The following is a 21980-nucleotide window of genomic DNA, read 5'->3' as shown; positions in this document are numbered from 1 at the left end:
AAAGATTTTCTTTATTTGAGAGAGTGAGAGCACGAGCAGGGGGAGGGGGAGAGGCAGAGGGAGAAGGAGGCTACCCGCTGAGCAGGGAACCCAAAGCGGGGCTCAATCTCAGGACCCTGAGATCATGACCTGAGCTGAAGGCAGATGCTTAACGGACTGAGCCACCCAGGCACTCCTATAATTGACTTTCAAATGGTTCAAAAATATACATATTTTTGTATGTATGTATATACACATACACAGATACGTATATGCAGAAACAAAGCCAACAAATCAAATGTTAACAACAGTTAAGTCTAGGTAGAGATATGCAGAGGTTTATTGTACTATTCTCTCAAATTTCTGTGTACTATTCTTTCAAATTTCTTCTTCCATTTTAATAATTAAAATGGTGGAAGACAAGGCCAGACACCTGGAAGGGACATTTTTTAAAAAATTATTTTATTTTATTTTATTCATTTGAGAGAGAGAGCATAAGAGAGAGAGAGAGATCGCGAGTGGGGGCAGGGGTAGAGGGGGATGCAGACTCCCCACTGAGCAGGGAGCCCGATGCGGGACTCGATCCCAGGACCCTGGGATCATGACCTAAGCCGAAGGCAGACGCTTAACCACCCGAGTGACCCAGGCACCCTTGGAAGGGACTTTTGAGACCTGATCCACTCCCCTCAGTTTGCCAATGAAGAAAAGCTGGTGTAGGGGAATGAGCGACTTGGGTTGTTTCAATCTTATCTCTGCCACTAACATGAGAGACGTCAAGGCAGGCTTTATCTTTCTGGGTCCCAGTTTGCACATTAGGGAAACACTGGACTTAGTTTACACGTCATTATCTCATGTAAGCCTTATAAAAATCTTATGAGGTGGATCTAATTCTTCCTGTTGGGAGGAAACAGGCTGTGACAGGGCTGCAATTCTGAGATGGCAGAAGTGGGAATGGGCTGTAGACCCTCAGCCTGACTCTGGGTCCACTGTTCCCCCCACGACGTCACAGAAACATTGCCACCTCCTTCAAGTACTAGAATTCACACTGAAAAACTGAACTACCAGAATGTGGTCCGATCTTAAAGCCTGCAAGCAAAAGAAAAACTATTCTCCAGGCAACTGCTACAGCACTTATATATTATGTGTGGGAGTAAGCCACAAAATAACAAGAAATAAGACTCTGTAGTCAGTGGGGATTTGAGGCTCTGGAATTTTATCCGAACTTCAGAGGAGATAATGTTAAAGAAGTTAGGTTTTACATTCCAGTTTTTCTTTCCAAAAAGAGGATGATGTCTACGTGACTCCATCCATCTGTACTTTTTTTTTTTTTTTAAGATTTATCTATTTATTTGAGAGAGAGAGAGGGTGCGTGTAAGGGGAGGGGGAGAGGGAGAGAGAAAATCTCAGGCACGCTCACCACTGAGCGTGGAGCCCCACATGGGGCTCGATCTCATGACCCCGAGATCACGACCTGAGCTAAAATCAAGAGTCAGACTGCTTAACCAACTGAGCCACCCAGGCTCCCCCATCCATCCTTACTTTTGCCTGAAGGATATGACCTGTGTATTACGTACCAGAGGGGCCCCCCCCACACACTTGTCTCACCCCTAATTCTAAAGTCACTGCACTGAAGTAGCAAAGAGCCGGTAACCCTTATAATTAATTCCCTACCTCACTTCCTTCCAGTGGTGTCTACTGGGGCTTCAGGGGTCAAAAGTGGGGTTCTAGCAATAGCTGGTTTCCCTGAAAACTTGAGGATAAGTAGAGATATTTTACAGCTATAAAAGTGCTCTAAATACTTTTTAAACTAATAATCTAGATTTGATTGATATAAAAAAGCAACTGACAAACTACCACCAACCTTTGTGGCGGATATAAGGCTTTATCTGGTTCCACACTTTGGTCAACAGGCTGAGTTTCAGACGGTTATAAGGTGAATTTGATACTAAAGTTGCAAGGCACTGCAAAATACAAGAACAGGCCATCAATAGGTCTGATTAAGCCACAGCACAGATACAAAACTTTACAGCATTTAATTAACAAAGAAAAGTCTTCATACTCATTTGAAAATTAGTCTTTTTTTTCTTTTTTTTTTTTAGGGGAATGGCACTTGTGTTCTCATTGTTATAACTTAATACTAAAAATAGGAATATTTTTAGTAAATCATTTATCTGAACATAGAGAGATTGTAGGTAAGATCAAACAAGTAGGCACAACAGGATATCTTTAAATAAAATTCGTATTTAGTTACATTCTTAAGTCAAATTACTTTTGGACAATGTAAAACATTACACAAAATTGAAACAGACCAAATCCTTCCAAAACCTCTGGATGACGTGGCACGCTTACCTTAATGATCTGAGTAAGAGTCTGTGAGGACGCCTCGGCCACCAGAGCTAACAAAAGACATCTGTGCAATTCTCTAATGCTGGATGCAATCATCACGGAGAAGGGAGTGAAAGCCCTTCTGTGGTCACTGGTATCTTCAGCAACAGAAAGGAACTGCTTTGAGCCTTCCAAGATGGCAGATAAAACTTGCAGAGCACATGCACGTGTCTGAAATTTCAGGATGATTCCCATCAGTTAGTTAATAATCAGGAGTCAAATCCCCTACTTCCTATTTTCATTTTTAATTTTTGAAGTACTTCAGATCACCTTAACTAGGAAAATAGACGCAGTAGGATTATCAGGTCCTAAAAGTAGGACCTCTTGCCCCCCAATTAAAAAAAAAAACAAAAACCCTACATCACATTGCTGTTAGGTCTTCTTACAGTAAGGAGTAAGTCTAAGCTATACCACACTAAGTACAAAAACTTGAAATCATGAACATGAGAATAACTTAAAGAAAAATTAGAGGCCTTGTTTATTCAAGCATAAGACCAAGGGAAAAGAGAATGAAATAACTCGTGGGGTGGGGAAAAAAATACGTGAGTCTAGAGTCTGTTCTCCAGCAAACGTGCTGCTTTACATGCTCTCCTAAAGCACCCATGAGTGCTCAAAGTTAATTAAACAGGATATCAGAGACTCTGCACATTCAACTTGGCAGGCATCATTAGTGATCCAACTTTTCAGAAACAGTCTTAGGTGCAGAAATAAACACTGAATGCAGTGAGTCTCTGATAATCAAAGAAAGGAAACCATTAACTGTAACCTTACAGATGGAAGGGAAAGTATATGCCCCTTTGTCAATGGCCTGCTGTACTTGTCAGGAAAAGGGTCACTGGAGCAAGATTGTGTTTATAATGTTAAAAGATGACTTTCAATTGGTACTCGGATGATTTTGTGGTATTAAAAATCAGTTAAGAAAAAAAAAGAAAAAGAAAGCCAATTTAACCAAAATGGAATACAGGTGATAAATGTAGGACGAATAATGTAATACCGTACCCTGTTTGGCCAGTCCCCCAAACTGCCAATTAAACACTGTCAGATATTTTTAAAATGGAGAATCAACATAATTCTAATCTAAATATTTGTTCATCATGAAACATATCTGAGTTTGTTGTGAAAAAGGGTTTCCAGAAAATCTTCAATTATATAATCTCCAAGTAGCAAGAATAAATCATTTTTGCACACCTTTTGTAGCGTGGACTCACAAACAGAAACCTGAAAATTTACTGCCTTGAGAATAACTTTGTAGTATAGGAATATAAGTCTCTGGAATTAAGCGTAATCATTGAAGACAGGAAGATGACAATGTACTAGGAAACTATGTGTGCACACGTGTGTGTGAGAGACAGTGCATGAGAAAGAACTTGTGCACAAGTCACAAGTCAGCTCACCCAAGAAAGACTTAGGTCAGGGGCTGGCACATTTTTTCTGCAAAGGACCAGTAGCACATACCTTATATTTCAGATTTTGTAGGCTCAAGAGTCTCTGTTGCAACCACCCGGCCACAGTAGCACAGACATTAAACCTCTATTTCTTTAGACAGCAATTAAAAACCACGATTCCAACAGCTCACAAACCAATTACAATTCAAAATCAAGTTGTGGAGAGAGATGAAGTGATGCTCAAAAGTCAAAAAATTTTAGCTCAATTTACTTGGTGCCCTAAGAGTGCACCTCAACCATCACAGATGAAAACAAGAGTAATGTCACTGAAATATATCACTGAGGTATGAAATCTATTGTATCAATTCTACTTCTCGTAGTTCTGATTAAATTTCCTTTAAACCCTGTTTAACATATCCTTGTTGCTAAAAAAAACTCTATTTATGACACTGAATCATTTAAGTTCTGCTGCACTGACTCTTACATCAATATTTTATATACTGTTTATTGGTTCCGATCAGCATTTTCAGCNCGTCACTGAAATATATCACTGAGGTATGAAATCTACATAAAAAAGATATTGTATCAATTCTACTTCTCGTAGTTCTGATTAAATTTCCTTTAGACTCTGTTTAACATATCCTTGTTGCTAAAAAAAACTCTACTTATGACACTGAATCATTTAAGTTCTGCTGCACTGACTCTTACATCAATATTTTATATACTGTTTATTGGTTCCGATCAGCACTTTCAGCAGAAATTACTGATGTGCATGCAAACCATAAGAGGTGCAGCTCTCCAGAGAATTCATTTTGTTAAGTTCTTATTATCTGATATTTACAATGATGGATGAAGACTTTTCAACCCGATAAACATCAGTGTGCTCCGTTTCACCAACGGGTAGTTTCACTTCCTTGGACATGCAGTCTTGTTCAAAGGTAATGAAACTGGAAAGCNCAGAAGAGCCTGATGTGGGGCTCAATCCCATAACGCCGGGATCACGCCCTGAGCTGAAGGCAGATGCTTAACCGCTGTGCCACCCAGGCGCCCCCATTTTGTTAAGTTCTTATTATCTGAATATTTACAATGATGGATGAAGACTTTTCAACCTGATAAACATCAGTGTGCTCCGTTTCACCAACGGGTAGTTTCACTTCCTTGGACATGCAGTCTTGTTCAAAGGTAATGAAACTGGAAAGCGCTTTTCCTTTTTTGCTACCTACGATGTAGCAGAAATGTCTGCTAAGGCAGCTCAATCAATCCTTATGTTTTCCTTTTCTTACGTTTGTTTTGTCTCAATCTTTCTGGGAGGGTGATAAAGAAGTCACTGCTGGGAGTGGGTAGTAGTGAGGTTTCGATGCACCTGGCTGTTCCCTTCTTTGGCTTCGTCCCAGGACTGATTATTCTGCACACATGCTCAAGGTTAATTTTATTTGATTGCATTCCCAAAGTTGGTTGCCTTTAGGGTGGAGGGATTTGAACACTGTGTCAGGGTTTCTAGATCTGGAGATATCCAAGCCAAGGTCATCTGTTCTTGGTTGGCTTTATGAGAGAAAACCTGATTACCTACTAGTCCATGATAGTTAAAAACTTGCTATATTCTCTTTCCTAGTTATGCTATCTATTACTCTAGATTTTGATTTGTTTCTAACATTTCATAGCTCTCTAAAAGAGAAATAAATAATCATGGAATTTCAAAATCAGGATAATTTTCAAGGTACGAAGAGGAAAGTATGCCCCATAGTTTGTTCCTTACATCAAGTCTTGATAATAATCTACCTTTTTAACACCCGAGGAATTTAAATAGAAGAAATTCATAAATTAGTCACGGTATTTTTACTGATAAATTGCTCTGTGATGTTTAGAAACATACAGGATGTGCTTTCTGAAGTGCATTTCCAACATGTCAAAATGTGACCATTTCCCAAGTACCACCCCACTGCCAAAGACTAAAGGAAATTTCTAAGTTTTCTCCTTCTCAATTAATTGTTGTAGCATCTCCTACTGCAATTTCCTAGAAGTAATCTATTGTCAGTGTTCTGAATGGAAGAGTCCAGCCCCCTTTCCTTCTGTCCGTTTCTCTTTGGAAAGCTTCTCAGTTATCAGTGCAAACTGTGCTTCCCACTGAATCTACCTTAGGTTGTATCATTACTGCACTTTTTTCTCATCACATTTCTTGCATTCACCAAAGTTGAAGAGCCCAAAAAGATAGCAAATCAAGGAGTATTTTGCAGCTTGTAAAATTTCTCACAATACTCTAGGTGAAATGTAAACATCATAAAAATATGAACTCACTTTCACGAGATCGGACTTCATGACCTCTCTGTCCTCATACCGCAGACCCACGTGGCCCATGCCCCATTCGCTGCATGGCTGCGGTGCGGCCACTTTACTTGGCCTGCTACTTGCTCCAGAGCACTGTCTCCTTGGCTACTGCCGGCAGCTCCCCTCAGTGGGGGGCTCTGCAAGTACATGCATATTTATCTTTTATAGTAATTTTCCTTTCAATTACGAGAATGGCTTCATGACTGACTTATTTGCCACCATTCACTTCCCATTTTCCTCCCAGGTTCTCCTTTGCTATTGATTCAGTCAATCTGAAAAATTTCTGCCATTTTGAACTACTCAGGATATTGGGTATTTGCAATTTTTTGTGTGTGTATAATTGAGACCCATTTATTTTTCTTCACCCTGTAAGAGCTTTTGAAGGGTCACCTAAAAGTTTTCTTATGTTCTCTCATCATAAACATTTTTCTAAGCTTTACACATCCTTCATAACCACTATGGACCAAGATATTCCACTGTGTGTTTAAGCCACTTTTTATTTTCTCCTATCCCAAATACCATGGCAATCAACATTTTCACCAAAGGGAAGGAAGCACAGCTGCTTCAGTGCAGCTCAAAAGAAGTTAGAACACTCAGTGTACTCAGGCTTCAAGCGAGCCCCAGGCAGGAGGCGACCTCACTGTGACCTTTCTCAACCTGTTATTCATATAAGCCCACTCCCGATCCTCCTGCCTGTCCAGTGGTTCTCAAATCAGAACTTGGGCTGGTATTAATGAGAGCTGTCTTCAGATGACATCAGATAAGGCAGAGAAAGCAACCAAGATGTATCAAGCTCTTCTTCCTACTATCATGCTGAGAATTCAAACGCTCTTACCTTTGGAGAAGGATCTTTTAATGTAAGAGTCATCAAGGACACGGACTGAGGGCTGCCAAGCTCAGGTGTATCAGGAACAAAGGCTGACCAGTAGCCATAAAGAACTTTTTTTTCTATTGATTTTATAGTAGAAAGAAAACAAGCTAATGCTCCTTGGCGAACTTTGGCTTGGTAAGACCTACCCAAGAGAAGAAGAAAAAGTCTTTTAATAGTTCTAAAAAATACAGACATGAAAGCCTATTTATTCAAATGATACATTGAGAAACTCGACATTCTGAATAAATCCTAAGGTAAGATACCAACATGATGTTAAAAAAATATTTTTCAATCAAAACATATTAAAGCAATTTGTTTATATAACAAGTTAATAAAGTCGACAATATAAAACACAAATAAAAGGGCAACAGTTTGACGTCAGAAAACTAGTGTTAGATACGAAACACTGCAGAGTATCCATTCATCCAACAAACACGTCCGGAGTACTTAAGTACTTAAGTACGTACCAGGCATTGGGCTGAGGCCAGCAGACATAAAGCCCGTCCGTGCCCCCCCACCCCCCGAACAAGCTCATGAATGGCAGAGACAGTTAAAGAGATAACTGCAACATAGCATGATCAACACTAAGGTGGGGATAAGTCAAAGGGTCATGAAGTAGGGACCTAAGCCAGAACTGGGGGGAGGGGCATCAGAAAAGGCTTTTCAGAGGACGTGACTGCTGAGCTCGTACTGAAGATGAGTAGTGCTTAGCACAGCAAGAAAGCAGACAGAGTGGAAGGGAATTCCAGGCAAACGGACCACACATATAAAGGCGGATGAAGGGAACAAGGCAGAAGGCAGAGGAACGCAAAGCCCCGCCTAAATGAATCTTCAAGTTAAATCCCATGCACCAGTCAGGTTTTTAAGCAAAGTTATAAACTTACAAGCAACGGAGATCATAAGGCATAACAACATAACAAAATACTATTATTTGGGAGGCCTGGGTGGCTTAGTCAGTTAAGCGTCTGCCTTCGGTTCAGGTCATGATCCTGGAGTCCCAGGATTGAGCCCTGCATCAGGCTCCCTGCTCAGCAGGAGTCTGCTTCTCCCTCTGCCCCTCACCCCACTCATGTTCTCTCTCACTCTCTCTCTCAAATAAATAAATAAAATCATTAAAAAAATACTACTACCTCATTTTACTCTGCATGCCTCCCTCGGCGTCGGAATACTCAGACTCACTACTGCTGACCCTTTTCCAGCTGGCCGAACGGATGGGCGGGGAGACTCGCTCTTTTCCCGCAGCGCCGCTTCCCTCCGCTGGCGCACTCTGGCCTCCCAGGGAGGAGGAACAGGGAGTGTTCCCCTCATGCAGGTGCTCTCTGCCCGAGCCAGGGATGGGGGCTACTTCTCTTTCACCACTGGATTCTTCCTCTTCTTCTCCTCCTCCTTGCTGGATTTTCTTCGATTTTGATTTTTTCTTTTTATTCTGATTTTAGGAGCAAATGAAAACGTATATATGATAGCTATTGGTACCTTTCTCATTTGATACTTATTAAGTATGCCCCTGAAACGTGGTATGAGGAAAGAAGAAAAGAGGAGAAGAGAAAAAAGTGGCACTTACTTCCTACTCTGAGTCAGGTGCTGTACTAAGTGCTTACACACACCCCAGTGGGCCATGGGAAACAAGGTGTGAAGTGCATGCGACAGAGCCACGCTTGTAGCCTGGCTTTATATTCAACCCCTGTGACTCTGAGCAAATCTAACCCTTCCATTAGCTTGACCTTCCTCATCTGTAAGCATGAGGCTAATGCCACCTTCCCTGCACAGTTGTGAAAGCATTCAGCCGCAAGAGAATTAGAGTAAACAACGTGAGGGACAATTTCTCAGTTCTCCCAGATAAGACACGCAGCTAGCGCCACTCTAGCTAACCCATCAGATACAATGCGTGTTTTAGGGCACTGGGGTTTCGCAGATATGAAGTAAAAGCCAGTTTTTTTCCTTTCTCCTACTTCCTTTCCAAATATCTTTAGAGTCTGTGCTGCCCTCTGCATTCTCAAGGTCCCTGACTTTGAGAAGGAAGGTCCTTATCCCTTCGAATCTGGATTATTAATGTGGCTCCAGACTCACACCCTTCTACTTCCTATCATAGTGATTCTTCTGAGATGTGTATCTGAGCACCTCACTCCCCTATATGAGTCCTCATCTCTACCGCCTGTAAGATTAAAAACTAACTCCTTAGCACACTGCATAAGACCCTTAAGATGTGGCCTCTGCTACCTACGTGTCCCAGCCTTCCCCTGCTCGCACCTGACACTCAAGCCTACTGGTTAACAAACAGGCTACGCCCATGCTCATTCTCTATGCTTACACACCTTCTGTTCCCTCCAAATAAAACTTTCCCTCCTTTTTGTACTCTACTCATTCTTAAGGTTCAGTTTGGCCACACATCTTTTAAAAAGCCCCCTCTTTTTTTTTTAAAGATTTTATTTATTTATTTGACAGAGATAGAGACAGCCAGCGAGAGAGGGAACACAAGCAGGGGGAGTGGGAGAGGAAGAAGCAGGCTTCCAGCAGAGGAGCCCGATGTGGGGCTCGATCCCATAATGCCGGGATCACGCCCTGAGCCGAAGGCAGACGCTTAACCGTTAAAAAGCCCCCTCTTACTCCTCTGTTTGGATGGGTACTCTGAATGTGATCCCAGAGTACCCTGTGAATATTCTGATGAAAGAAATCACAATACTGCATTGTGGTTGTTTATTTACCCACCTTCCCCTTCTCCCCCAAACTCCAAAAAGCAGAGTTTATATCCTTAACGCTTATTAGCATAATGTCTGCGATGCAGCAGATGTTCAGTTAATGTTGCATAAGTCAATAAGTGAAAGAATTTCTAATTATAAGCATTTTGTAAGTAATACCTGATACATTTCTAGATGTAATATTGTGGCCCATGTATCTATATGCTCTAGGTTCTCCAACGGAAACATAAGAGAGATGCCAGCTATATGAACAGGTTGCGAAATTTGGCAGTTGTAACAGAGACCTACAATATTTACCAAATAGCCTTCTCAGAGAAAGTTGGTGGGCCTGTGGTCTTGAGCATTTGGGAAATGAGGATGTACAGCTTTGGGTATAAAGGGAATGTCCACTGTTACATTTGTTACATTGTCTAGAACTCTTAAAAATATAAGACACTGGGGCGCCTGGGTGGCACAGTCGTTAAGTGCCTGCCTTCGGCTCAGGGCGTGATCCTGGTGTTCTGGGATCGAGCCCCACATCAGGCTCCTCTGCTAGGAGCCTGCTTCTTCCTCTCCCACTCCCACTGCTTGTGTTCCCTCTCTCGCTGGCTGTCTCTCTCTCTGTCAAATAAATAAATAAAATCTTTAAAAAAAAAAAAAGAAAAGAAATATAAGACACTGTATAAGNCCCTCTCTCGCTGGCTGTCTCTCTGTCAAATAAATAAATAAAATCTTTAAAAAAAAAAAAAAGAAAAGAAATATAAGACACTGTATAACTGATGTTTTCAGCAGTCTGATGAATTTAAATTTATTATGCTAAAAACCCTAAACTGAAATCAAACTCAAGGTGAACTTTTGGCACAAGGAGTGACATAAACCATAGAAAACACATACAACAAGAATTGAAGGCAGTCCACAACTTAAACCTAAGCAGACCCAGGCGTACCGCAGTTGGTCGGGAGGCGCTGGATTCAGACTGCTGTGGTTTGACAGGTGGTCGCCCATCGTACTGAGGAAGTGGAGTGGGGTATAACACCGTGGGCAGCTCTATGTTTAGTCCCGGGAGTCCATGAAACATAGATTTCTAATAATGATGATTAAGGAAACACACACAAAATTAATCATAAAACGGAATGATTCACCATGTTCTGGACCACATTAATGAACAGATTAATGTCTAGAAGCTTATTAAGGAAATTAAAATGGACAGAAAATTGATACCTTTTAGGTTTAGAGCTTACAGAAACATTTAATCTCATCTGGATGGATCTGGTCTGGCCAGATTAGGTTAGGCTTGACTTTTAGTTTATGAATTTTTTTTACTTATTAATTTTTAAAATTTATCCAACCTGTTTTATCCAATCCTTTGATCTATCTGTAATTTTTTAACGAGTCTATCATTCTTATTTTGCTTATCCATGCCCACACCTAGCTGTCTATTTGGGAGATGGGACAGGGAAAGATTTGAAGTTTTAGTCATGATCAAGCTAAGTTACCATACACGACTTTGACCTGAGGCCACTTCCTGGCTGAACTGAAAGGTGGGTCTCCAGAGAGGCTGATATGATCTTCCCACTGACTGGCAGGCGAAGAAGCCAAAGGATGCAGCCCTACTGATGCCATCTTGACTGGCCTATCTACTGCATGGGCCAAGCGCCAAAGGGAAGCCCTGGTTCTTCTTTCAACTATAAACAGGTTTGAGATGACCTAAAATTAAATTATCTACAGATCATAACCTATACCTTTCCTAAATTAAGATTCGTAAGTAAAGTTTTAGAATTTTGATACATTTACTTAAAACAAGGTTTACTGTTTTCAGTTCTTAATTTTAAGCGCTCGTATATGAACATTTGAATGATCTCTCCTAAGATATACTACCCTAAAGCTAGCTTTGGAATGATGATATAAAGTGGTCCTTAAGCCTGGGGTTTCAGTAGGAAAGACACTCGCCATGATGAGGACTTGGGTTTGAGAGGGCAATGCCTTACCTTTAGCACAGCCAGAAGGGCTCCAAGTTCCTCAGTCTGTGTCAGTTTCATCTTACCCCCATTTAGAAGAGACTGTATACCTTTTAATGCATTTTGTAACAACTAGGGGAAAGAAGAGGACAAGTTTAATGGTAAAGGAAATGTGGTTATCCAGGGATCAACTTTCTAGAACCACTGAGGTTAGGGAAGAAAAACTCTCTAGATTAAAAAAATAAAATAAAATAAAATAAACACCATTCAAAAGGAGAGGAAAAAAAAAAAAAGGAAGATCCAGAGGAGAGAGATCTGACGAGCTACTATTAATTATTTTCTAGAAGACTAGAGTGCTCTCATGGAAGAGTGGTCTTATCGTACATGTTTATAAGCCAGCACATACAAATGGAGAGCAAGAAAAAAAAAAGAAGAGGTGTGTGGTGGGAAGAAGGTGATAGGGATGAAAAAGTGGCAGCAGGGATCGGAAGCGGGGAGGCTGATGCAGCAACCTCCCTAGTTCTTAAAGGCAAAGGCATGTATGTGGGAGCAGGTTTCTAGAGGGCAAGTCTGATCCAGATTGACCTTCTGACTCAGTAATTCTCATTAAGAAATACGATCTTGAAAAAATACACCCCCTATGGAGAGGATATGAACCACAGCCTTTTTCTGAAATAGTGGAAACACTGAAGAAACTTCCATTTCCACCTGTTACGACGATGACTGTACAAGCAGCAGACCCTCTGCTATATGGGAAACTCAGCCATAATCACGGCAAGCATCTGCCAAGCACTTTAAATGCTGTATTTCATACACTGCTTGTAGGACCCCTACAAGGTCACTGCATCGTTTGTCCCATTTCAGAGAGAAGGAACAGGGAGGCTCAAGCGGTTCAGGGACTTGCCCAAGGTCTCCCAGCAACAGCAGTCAGAAAGCAAGAGGTACATCAATAGGTACTGAAAAGATGTCCGAGAAATATTCACTTTAAAAAGGAGATAAAGTTGTAAAACGGCATATTTAATATGACCCCACTTGAAAATTATGAAGTATGCTCATTTACATACAGAAAAACTATTTGGGGGCTTGCAGAACAAACCAAATGGTTATATCTGAGCAGGGAACTATGAGGAAACTTCACCATCACAGACGATATGTGTCACTCTGATTTTAAAATATGTTTACAAATTGTCATATTTCCATCAGATTTTTAAAAAAGAAATAACATTGCAGATACTGTTGAAATCTACTCCTTTCCCTTCCATCTAAAAGATAGTTACTAGGGATGCCGGGGTGGCTCAGCTGGTTGGGCGTCCAACTCGATTTTGACTCAGGTCATGATCTCAGGGTTGTGAGATTGAGCCCCATGCTGGGCTCCACGCTGGGGGTGTGAAGCCTGCTTGGGATTCTCTCTCCCTCTCCCTCTGCCCCTACTTGCACTCTCTCTCTTTCTAAAAAAATAAATAAATAAAATAAAATAAAGTGACCATTACTAGCCTGAAATTCTATTGCTTTTGTAGTCAGGAGGGAAAAAAAAATACTTTCTTTAAAAAGCTTTAAAATTGTAAAACAAAATAAACAGAAACTGTCTTGTAATTTAAACCTGAAAGAGACAATGTCCATCTTTCTAAGTTATAAACATTCCATGTAGGCCTATTATCTCTAGACAAAGCAAATTCAGCAACTAAATTATAATCTTCAGTAACAGCCTCTGTCCTGCTGCTTCTAGAAACATCTATAACATGCACAAAATCAGTGGTAGCCCCACCTACCATGCAAAACGTGATATCATCCATATCAGATGACTTTGGAGACTGCAGAGTGCTCAGGAAAGCCTGGAAGCAGATATTTGGGTAGGGCTCCTCCAAGTATGGCTGTCCTGGCACACTAAAACACATACAGAGAAAGCAATGCAAACTCAGTCTCCTTTGAAATGGGGCTTGCAAGAGAGTAAGAATTAAAAATAGCAGTAATACAGACCAATGGAGTTGGAATACACCCTTGGATGAAACTGTATTAAGGAAGACGGCGCACTTTGGGTAATTAACTACAACTGCGGGATACCACAAGCATGGCATGAACAGAAGGAGGAAGAGTGGTTTCCATAGGAAGAAGTTACAGAAGTCTGTAATGGAAGAAGTATAGAGGAAGAATTCCTTTTTAGTTCTTCTTTTCAGTGCTTAAGAGGGAAATAATGCAGACAGGTCCTGTCAAGCTAGAGTCACACAGCTGAGCCGGCCCTCCTACCTCCTGGACAACACTACAATACAGAGACCAGATACCACATAGCAGGTCAAGTCTGTGCGCCTCATTTTTCATCGCAGGCATCTACAACTGGGGGCTGGGATTGGTTCCGATTTCTTAGAAGAAACTGGCCTTGACAGAGGCCTCAACAAAGCTTAAATTCAGATGACTATATTCTAAAAGACTGAGTATGGTTAAAATTTATGTCAGTAGAAAACAAAACCTTGACATATTGTACATGGACCCCTTTTACTCTATTTTAGGGATAATATCCTATTCTAGTTTTTCCTTTACTTTACCTTTTTTATAAGCAGTATTAAAGTTAAAAATAAACAATATAAGATGATCTTATTAGCAAGGAACATGGGATCCACACAGTAGTTTATTTTTGTAAGTTGGCTCTGGCTTCAGACAGACTGAACAACCCACAAAGGGCCCATGAGAGGCCCTATCTTACCACGGCTGGGAGATGTGAGTGGATCCACATACCTGAGACATAAGTTTGCCATACAGTGCACTGCAGCTCTCCTAACTTCGGGGTCGGGCTGAGCCGAGTCACTCAATTTCATCAAAATCCCGCTCTTGCCTAGCAAGTCTGGGAGGTGCTAAAACAAAATAACAGCCAATGGTCAAAGAAAGCTTCCAGGAAAATATTACTCTTTAGACAGATGTCATTTTTTAAAACTAAAGGGCAGTTAAGTACCAAAAGACCAGCTTCTAGGCAAATCTTCCAGATGGGCATGCAAAGATGTGCCCCAAAACACCAGTGGGGATCACTGCTACCAGCCTAGGTGGCTGCTGAAGCTCTTTAGCCATGGGTACATGGCTGAAGGGTAACGACAATAATAACAGTATTCAATAATAATGGTAATGATATTTACCAAGTGTCAAGCACTTTACCAGGATTGTGACACTTCATCCTCAGAGGAACTACTGTATACATGAAGAAACGAGGTTCAGAGTGGTTGAGTAAGGGTTGCTCAAGGTCACACACTTCATGAATGACAGGAAAGAAACCTCAGCATGGGCCTCTTGGTTCACAGCCTGTGTTCCTAACCTTTTGAAGGAAAGACAGAACACAGTTTAAACTACCTTTTGACATTTTGAGCCATTGCAGTAAACCAGAGCTGCCAGGGCTTGAAGAATTTCCATGTGTGTCCAGGAACTACACTGCTGAATAGCAGAAATAGCGTACGCCAACAGGAAATCCAGGTTCTGTTCATCCACAATTACCTATCAAGAGAAGAAAAAATATGCATGATCTAACTTGTAAAAAATATATATTTTTATCCCTTTCAGACACGTATGCTCACCTGAATCAGGCTATGAAAGAGAGAGCAAATGTGTCCATCTTTTGGGTGTCAAAAAGATCTGCTCTAAAGGCCTTGAAAGTCTGATCAAGACAAGGCTTTCTCCTTGCCCTGCCTTGCTCATTTCCTCCCCTTTTCTCCCTCCATACAAAGTAGAACCTGGCAAAGTCCTTGTAAATTTTCCTTAAGCTAACCAGACACTGGCATATATGTGGGTAAAACTTAATCCACTGAAATTGCCTTCTACATAGGAAATGCTCAATACACTGTAAATATACATGTCTGCTAAACAGCTACTCTGTCTCACTCTGATGCAGGGAATAGGACAGGCAGAGATGGCATATCCTTGTCCTCAAGGAGTTTATAATCTTGTTGGGACAAAGTAGGCTAGCTGAAGTATCAATTCATGAATAATTGAGATAACCTGTCATCAAAAGCTAACAAGTGGGCTAAGGGCTGAGGTACCATACGTGATCAGGAATTTTTCCAACTGCCCGTGTTATAAAGGTAATATACCTGAGAACAGAACACATTCAAAAGACAGCGTATCAGTGTGAAAAATTCTAAACTTGAAAATAGCCTCATTTCATTTAGGAAGTCACATGTAGCAGACACTGCTTACCTATCAGCATTCATCTCCTATCTCCTGCTGGCAGAGTACTGCTTTTATTTGGGTACTCATCTCCAGCACATGAGACCTGAGGGTAAATCCCAATTAGCTAAGACAGTGGTTCTCTACCAGGGGCAATCTTATTTCCCAGGGAAATAAGATTTTTGCCCATTTGGCAGTGTCTGTAGACATTTTCAACTGTCATAATTGGAGGTATGCTACAGGCTTCTAAGGGATGCTGCTAAAATCCTACAATGCGCAGGATAGCCCCCCACAACTAAGAATCATCCAATCCAAAATATCAATAGTGTCAAGATTAAGAAACTTTGATATAAGAATTGAGCTGCACATTGTAATCATTTAGGGAGCTTAAGCCCTCCAGATGATTCTAATGTGCAGTCAAGGCTGACCCCTGGTTTAAGCCACTCATGATAATACCAGTCCCCTGATCAGATGGGTGCAGAGGGGTTCTCATATGACCTAGGTCCCCCCAGCCAGGTATTAGGGGAGGTCTGATGGAGAATGTGAGAGACAAGATGCCTCGTACTTAAATCAAAGGGACACAAAATAGATCCTTCTTTTGCTTCTGCAGGATGTTATTTATTTCTTTCACACGGAATGCCTGGAACTGAAGCCGCCATCTTGATTATGAGAGATGCCCAAAACCCATTCACAGACTGGTGGCAAATGAAAAAAATGCCAGTAAGTCTCTTATTATTAAGTGCCCCTTAGAGTGCCTCCCTTGGGGGTTGTGACATGAGATAATTTTCTTTTTTTTTTTTTTTTTTAGCTATTCTAGGTTGGCTTTTCTGTTTCTTGCAGCCGAAAGAATCCTCGATTGCATAATGCTAATTGTAAGTTTTGTGCTAGCTACATTCAAATACTCATGTGGTATCTTATGGTAGGTAACAACCGCAACTTCTGAACTGTTCCTAAAAAGATATGAGATTTATTTAGGAAGTTAAGAAGGTTCTGGAGGGAGGGGAGCTATAGTACAGACCTTGATAAAAATATCAGGGGTCTTTTCATCTGATGTCCTCTTGCTCCCAAGTTACTTCTTATGTTCTGTGATGAACAAAGTAGACCACAAAAATGGTAGCTTTGGGAAAGGGGAAAAAATATTGGTAGGAAAGGAGCAGGGGATTGTTTCAACTTAGTCTTAGATATATCTTGGTCAACTACATCTTCTGCGAAAAATCCTAAATCCTGGGGGCCTCAAAGATACTGGTTTCTTGAGCCAAACACAAAGGGACACCTCTAATGGACAAACTTCTAGAATTGTGCAGCATAATTTTTTTGGTCAGAATTATATTTAATATCATTCTTAGTAAGGAACTGTGTTTTGCAGCCTATCACACCTAACACAGATGTAGCATTTCCAAGGTTTAGTTTATGATGAATTCTAAGGTTATACACATGATTACCTGTAATCTGTTAAGTAAATGGTGGATAAGTTGAGACACTTTGCTGACAAGATGATTCTGATTAAGAGGCACCAGTTGGCAAGCTTGGACAAGAAGAGTACTGACATCCTACAAAAAAAAAAAGACAACGAAAAGGCAATATGCGTATTAGTCAAGTGAAGAACCACCCCCCACTCCATCCCCCCTCCCCCACCAAACACAGCCAAACACAAAAATGAATGTTCACACTCAAAATGAGGAAAGATGAAGTCTGAGGCAGAAACTAGGGGGGAAAAATTAAATGATACCACAGAAATGGGATGTGCTAAAAAGCTAAAGACTCCAGAGTCTACATATGTACAGACAGTGCAATTAAATAACCAAAGAAAGGCTTCCAGAATGTAAACCATGCCCTGATGTTAAAAATACCATAAAAGGAAGCAGACACATAAAAAGATGCTGAACATTACTCATCATCAGGGAAATGCAAATCAAAACCACAATGAAATATCACTGCACACCTGTCAGGATGGCTAAAATCAAAAACACAAGAAACAACAGGTGTTGGCAAGGATGTGAAGAAAAAGGAACCCTCATGCACTGTTGGTAGGAATGCAAACTGGTGCAGACACTGTGGAAAACAGTACAGAGGTTCCTCAAAAAGTTAAAAATAGAACTACCCTACCATCCAGCAATTGCACTACTGGGTATTTACCCAAAGGATACAAAACACTAATTCAAAAGGATACATGCACCCCTATGTTTATAGCAGCATTATTTACAATAGCCAAAGTATGGAAACAGCCCAGTGTCCAACCATGGATAAATGGATAAACATGTGGTTTATATATATACAATGGAATATTACTCAGCCATAAAGAAGAATGAGATCTTGACATTTGCAACAATGTAGATGGACCTAGAGAGTATTATGCTAAGTGAAATTAGTCAGAGAAAGACAAATACCATATGATTTCATTCATCTGTGGAACTGAAGAAACAAAACAAACAAGCAAAGGGAAAAAGAGAGAGAGAGAGAGACAAATCAAGAAACAGACTCTTAACTATAGAGAACAAACTGATGGTTACCAGAGTGGAGGTGGGTGGGGAGATGGGTGAAATAGGTGATGGGGATTAAGAAGTACAGTTATGAAGAGCACTGGGTGATGTATGGAATTGCTGAATCACTATACTGCACACCTGAAATTAATATAACACTGTATGTTACCTATATGGGAATTAAAATGTTTTCAATTAAAAAAATAGAACTCATTCATTCCTATCTTAAAAAGAAAAAGAAAGTAAGCAAACCATATTTTCAATGCCACTGGGAAAATCAGAAATGACACCTGTACAAATTTATTGTAAAATTAGGTAATTCTACAAAAAAAAAGAGGGCACCCTATTTGCAGATCACAGTACTCATTCATCCACTGATGTTTATTGAATTAAAAGGTTTGGAGCACCTCCTATGTGCTAGGTAGTGTGCTAGATCTTTGGGCTCCAAAGGTGAACAAACATACTCTTGAACTTTAAAANGATTAAGAAGTACAGTTATGAAGAGCACTGGGTGATGTATGGAATTGCTGAATCACTATACTGCACACCTGAAATTAATATAACACTGTATGTTACCTATATGGGAATTAAAATGTTTTCAATTAAAAAAATAGAACTCATTCATTCCTATCTTAAAAAGAAAAAGAAAGTAAGCAAACCATATTTTCAATGCCACTGGGAAAATCAGAAATGACACCTGTACAAATTTATTGTAAAATTAGGTAATTCTACAAAAAAAAAGAGGGCACCCTATTTGCAGATCACAGTACTCATTCATCCACTGATGTTTATTGAATTAAAAGGTTTGGAGCACCTCCTATGTGCTAGGTAGTGTGCTAGATCTTTGGGCTCCAAAGGTGAACAAACATACTCTTGAACTTTAAAAAAGAGCTCATAGTGAGGAAGACAGAAATACTCACAAATAATTAAAGTGAATTAAATGCTGAAAGAATGAACTGCAAACTCAGTGGGGAAATGGTCATTAGGGAAGTCTTATGGAGGTGATTTTTTTTTAAACTTATTTATTTTAGAGAGAGAGAAAGACAGCACAAGCAGGAGGGGCAGAAGGAGAAGGAGCAAGAATCCCAAGGAGACTCTGTGATAAGTGTGGAGCCTGATGTGGGGCTCGATCCCAGGGCCCTGAGATCATGACCTAAGCCGAAACCGAGAGTCTGACACTTAGCCCCTTGTGACACTCAGGAGCCCCAAGGAGGTGATTTTTTTTTTTTTTTTTTTTTTTTTTTTAGATTTTATCTATTTATTTGAGAGAGAGAGAGAGAGAGACCATGAGAGGAGAGAGGGTCAGAGGGAGAAGCAGACTTCCCACTGAGCAGGGAGCCCAATGTGAGACTCGATCCTGGAACTCCAGGATCATGACCTGAGCCAAAGGCAGTTGCTCAACCAACTGAGCCACCCAGGCGCCCCTCATGGAGGTGATTTTTAAGCATCATCTGGAATTATCTGAAAGATGACTAAAAATCTGCCAAACAAAGCAACAAAAGACACTGCAAGCAACGGGAAAGGAGTGTGCAAAGACCTGGAATACCAGTAGGTGTGAAACACTAGTAGATGCTTGAGGAACAGCAGGTTTGAAATGACTGCACACGGGGCACAAAAGGAGAAGTGACAGGACACTGGAAAGGCATATATTTTTGATGGAAAAATATCAAATTATACCAATAAAGCAAAAATTCCTGAGTACCCCCTTAATTCCATTCCACTCCCTAGTGACACACACTATTTTGTTGAAAACTCTTCCATTCGTTGTTGTGACCTCTTTACATCTATATATGTACATACTCTGTTAAATGCACTCCTCACCCTATATTGGTGCCATACTGCAATGAACCGTTCTGTAACTTGCTCTAACCATCTACCAATATGTACTGAAGATCTTCCCAAATCAGAGTGTTGCCTTTCTAATCAGATTTTTTCCCATAAAAGAAAAAATCACTCTAGTAGCAGAACAAAGAATGGTTTGGAGAAGAGCTAGACAGGAGGCAGAAGAGAAGTTTGAGGAAACCAGTGGAAGAGTTCAGGAAAGAGTCATCTTGCCTGAGGGCTTAAGGCACTGGCAGTGGGAACACAGAAATGGGCATGAGAAATATTTATGAGATGGAATCTGAAGAATTCGAATTGGATAGATCTGAGAGGAAGAAAAGGGAAAGCACCAGTGTTTGTGCCAGCGTGACTTGGCAGACTGGGGATGTTTCCGAGGGTTGGGGAATGGGATGGATTGTGGAGACCGTGTGTCTACAGAGATAATGTAACTTCATTTTTAGGAGCTGTCAAGTTTGAGGTGCCTGTGAGCACCAGAGGCAGTGGCATGACCGGGTCAAGAGTTCTGGGAGTTCAGTAAGTAGTAACCAAGGCCGGATGTGTGTGATTATTACTACTCAGTGTCAGAGTACTTCTAAACAGGAGGCAGAGAGGGAAGAGCTAGCACGAAAGAACAGAAAATGGCAGGGAACATGTGACAGCCTTAGGCTACAATTCTACCTCTGCTTTTTGCCAGCAATATGACATTGGATCTTTACGTGCCTCAGCATTTTTATCAGTAAAGTAGATCTACTAATACCCATATTGTCAGATGCCTAGAACCGTGCACCGTACAGTACAGTACATGATGGTCTGAGAGCCATGTTTTCAATAGATGGTAGAAATGAATTTTATATACCAAGTGTTTGTATGCAGGAAGTGGAGCTGGGGGACGGGAAGGTGGGGCCAGAGATGACACCTGCGGTGTTATCGAGCAGAAGTAATCAAGTGGGGTTTTGAAAGATGCGAGTTTGCCAAGCACTGCAGGATCTTCCAGACAGAGGGCAGAGCCTGCCACGGACGGAGGCAGCATGGAGCCTAAAACTAAGTAACGCGAAGCGGGGCTGGGAAAAGCCGGGCGCGGCAGGCGGGAGCTACCAGCTAAGGTCCCTGAGGGTGGGGCCGGGGCCAGTAGGCGCGGCGGAAGTCCTCCCCACGCCGCACGCCGCCTACCTCCGGGGCCACGCCGCCGCCCTTGCTGTAGTTCTCGGAGATGAGCTGGTCGAAGAGCAGGTGGATCTCGGTCCGGGCGGAGTTGTTGTCATCCGGGCGCAGGGCGCAGAGCCTGGCCGACAAGCAGCGAAATCCGTTGCTCTGCTCCGGTGGTGGCTCTCGTGGCACTTCAAGCGCAGGCTCGCTTTGTGGCGAGCCGGCGAATTGTACCGCCGCCATCTTTCCTACGTAAAACAGCAGGGAACTACTTCCGGGGTATTCCCGGCTCCGCGCTCCAGCTCCGGAAATACTTGTTTAGACCAGAATCCGAGTTCCAAGGCCCTGGCCCCTCCTCGGACTTCTTTGCGAGTATTTGTCAGAAATTAGCTTGGATAGACTGGTGATGGGTAGTAAGGAGGGCACGTATTGCATGGTGCACTGGGAGTTATATGCAACTAATGAATCATCGAACTTTGCATCAGAAACCAGGGATGTACTGTATGGAGACTAACATAATATAATAAAAAAAAACATTAAAAAAAAACCCCTGATCTTGCTGAAAAAAATTAAAAAAAAAAAAAAAAGAAATTAGCTTGGAGGGTTTTTTACCTCCCACTTGTCTTTGAGTCCTGCCTGAAAAGCATGACTCCATTTGTCCTCCTAGAAAGTGTGTTCCTGGACAGGGCTGACATGGCTGTTTAGTACTAGCGTTTCAGGCGGGCTGGAATTGGAGAAGGGCCAATGTCGGTGGCAGTGGCAGAAACTGCTAGTTCTACGACATCCTTGGATTCTTATTACATCGTATGAGA

General features: G+C 41.4%; 1 protein-coding gene across 2 annotated transcripts in view; it reads right to left on the bottom strand.

Moving 5' to 3' along the window:
- HEATR6 (HEAT repeat containing 6) overlaps positions 1-21611 on the bottom strand; it is a 33401-nt gene extending 11790 nt beyond the window's left edge. Inside the window, exons 1-11 of one of the 2 annotated variants that reach the window (XM_034640021.1) lie at positions 21193-21611; positions 17164-17271; positions 14912-15052; positions 14309-14424; positions 13348-13462; positions 11609-11710; positions 10567-10704; positions 8076-8371; positions 6910-7087; positions 2329-2535; positions 1841-1940 (exon numbers count right to left, since the gene is read on the bottom strand). In XM_034640021.1, coding sequence (XP_034495912.1) covers positions 1841-1940; positions 2329-2535; positions 6910-7087; positions 8076-8371; positions 10567-10704; positions 11609-11710; positions 13348-13462; positions 14309-14424; positions 14912-15052; positions 17164-17271; positions 21193-21411 — 1720 coding nt within the window. In that variant the 5' untranslated portion in view covers positions 21412-21611. The remainder of the gene's footprint in view (positions 1-1840; positions 1941-2328; positions 2536-6909; positions 7088-8075; positions 8372-10566; positions 10705-11608; positions 11711-13347; positions 13463-14308; positions 14425-14911; positions 15053-17163; positions 17272-21192) is intronic. The other variant, XM_002924885.4, reaches the window with a different exon arrangement.
- Positions 21612-21980: the final 369 nt, after the last annotated feature.

The sequence above is a fragment of the Ailuropoda melanoleuca genome, chromosome 13, assembly GCF_002007445.2.
Source record: "Ailuropoda melanoleuca isolate Jingjing chromosome 13, ASM200744v2, whole genome shotgun sequence".
Lineage (NCBI taxonomy): Eukaryota > Metazoa > Chordata > Mammalia > Carnivora > Ursidae > Ailuropoda > Ailuropoda melanoleuca.
The sequence above is the reverse complement of the archived record's forward strand: the minus strand, read 5'-3'. Positions and strand labels throughout refer to the sequence as shown.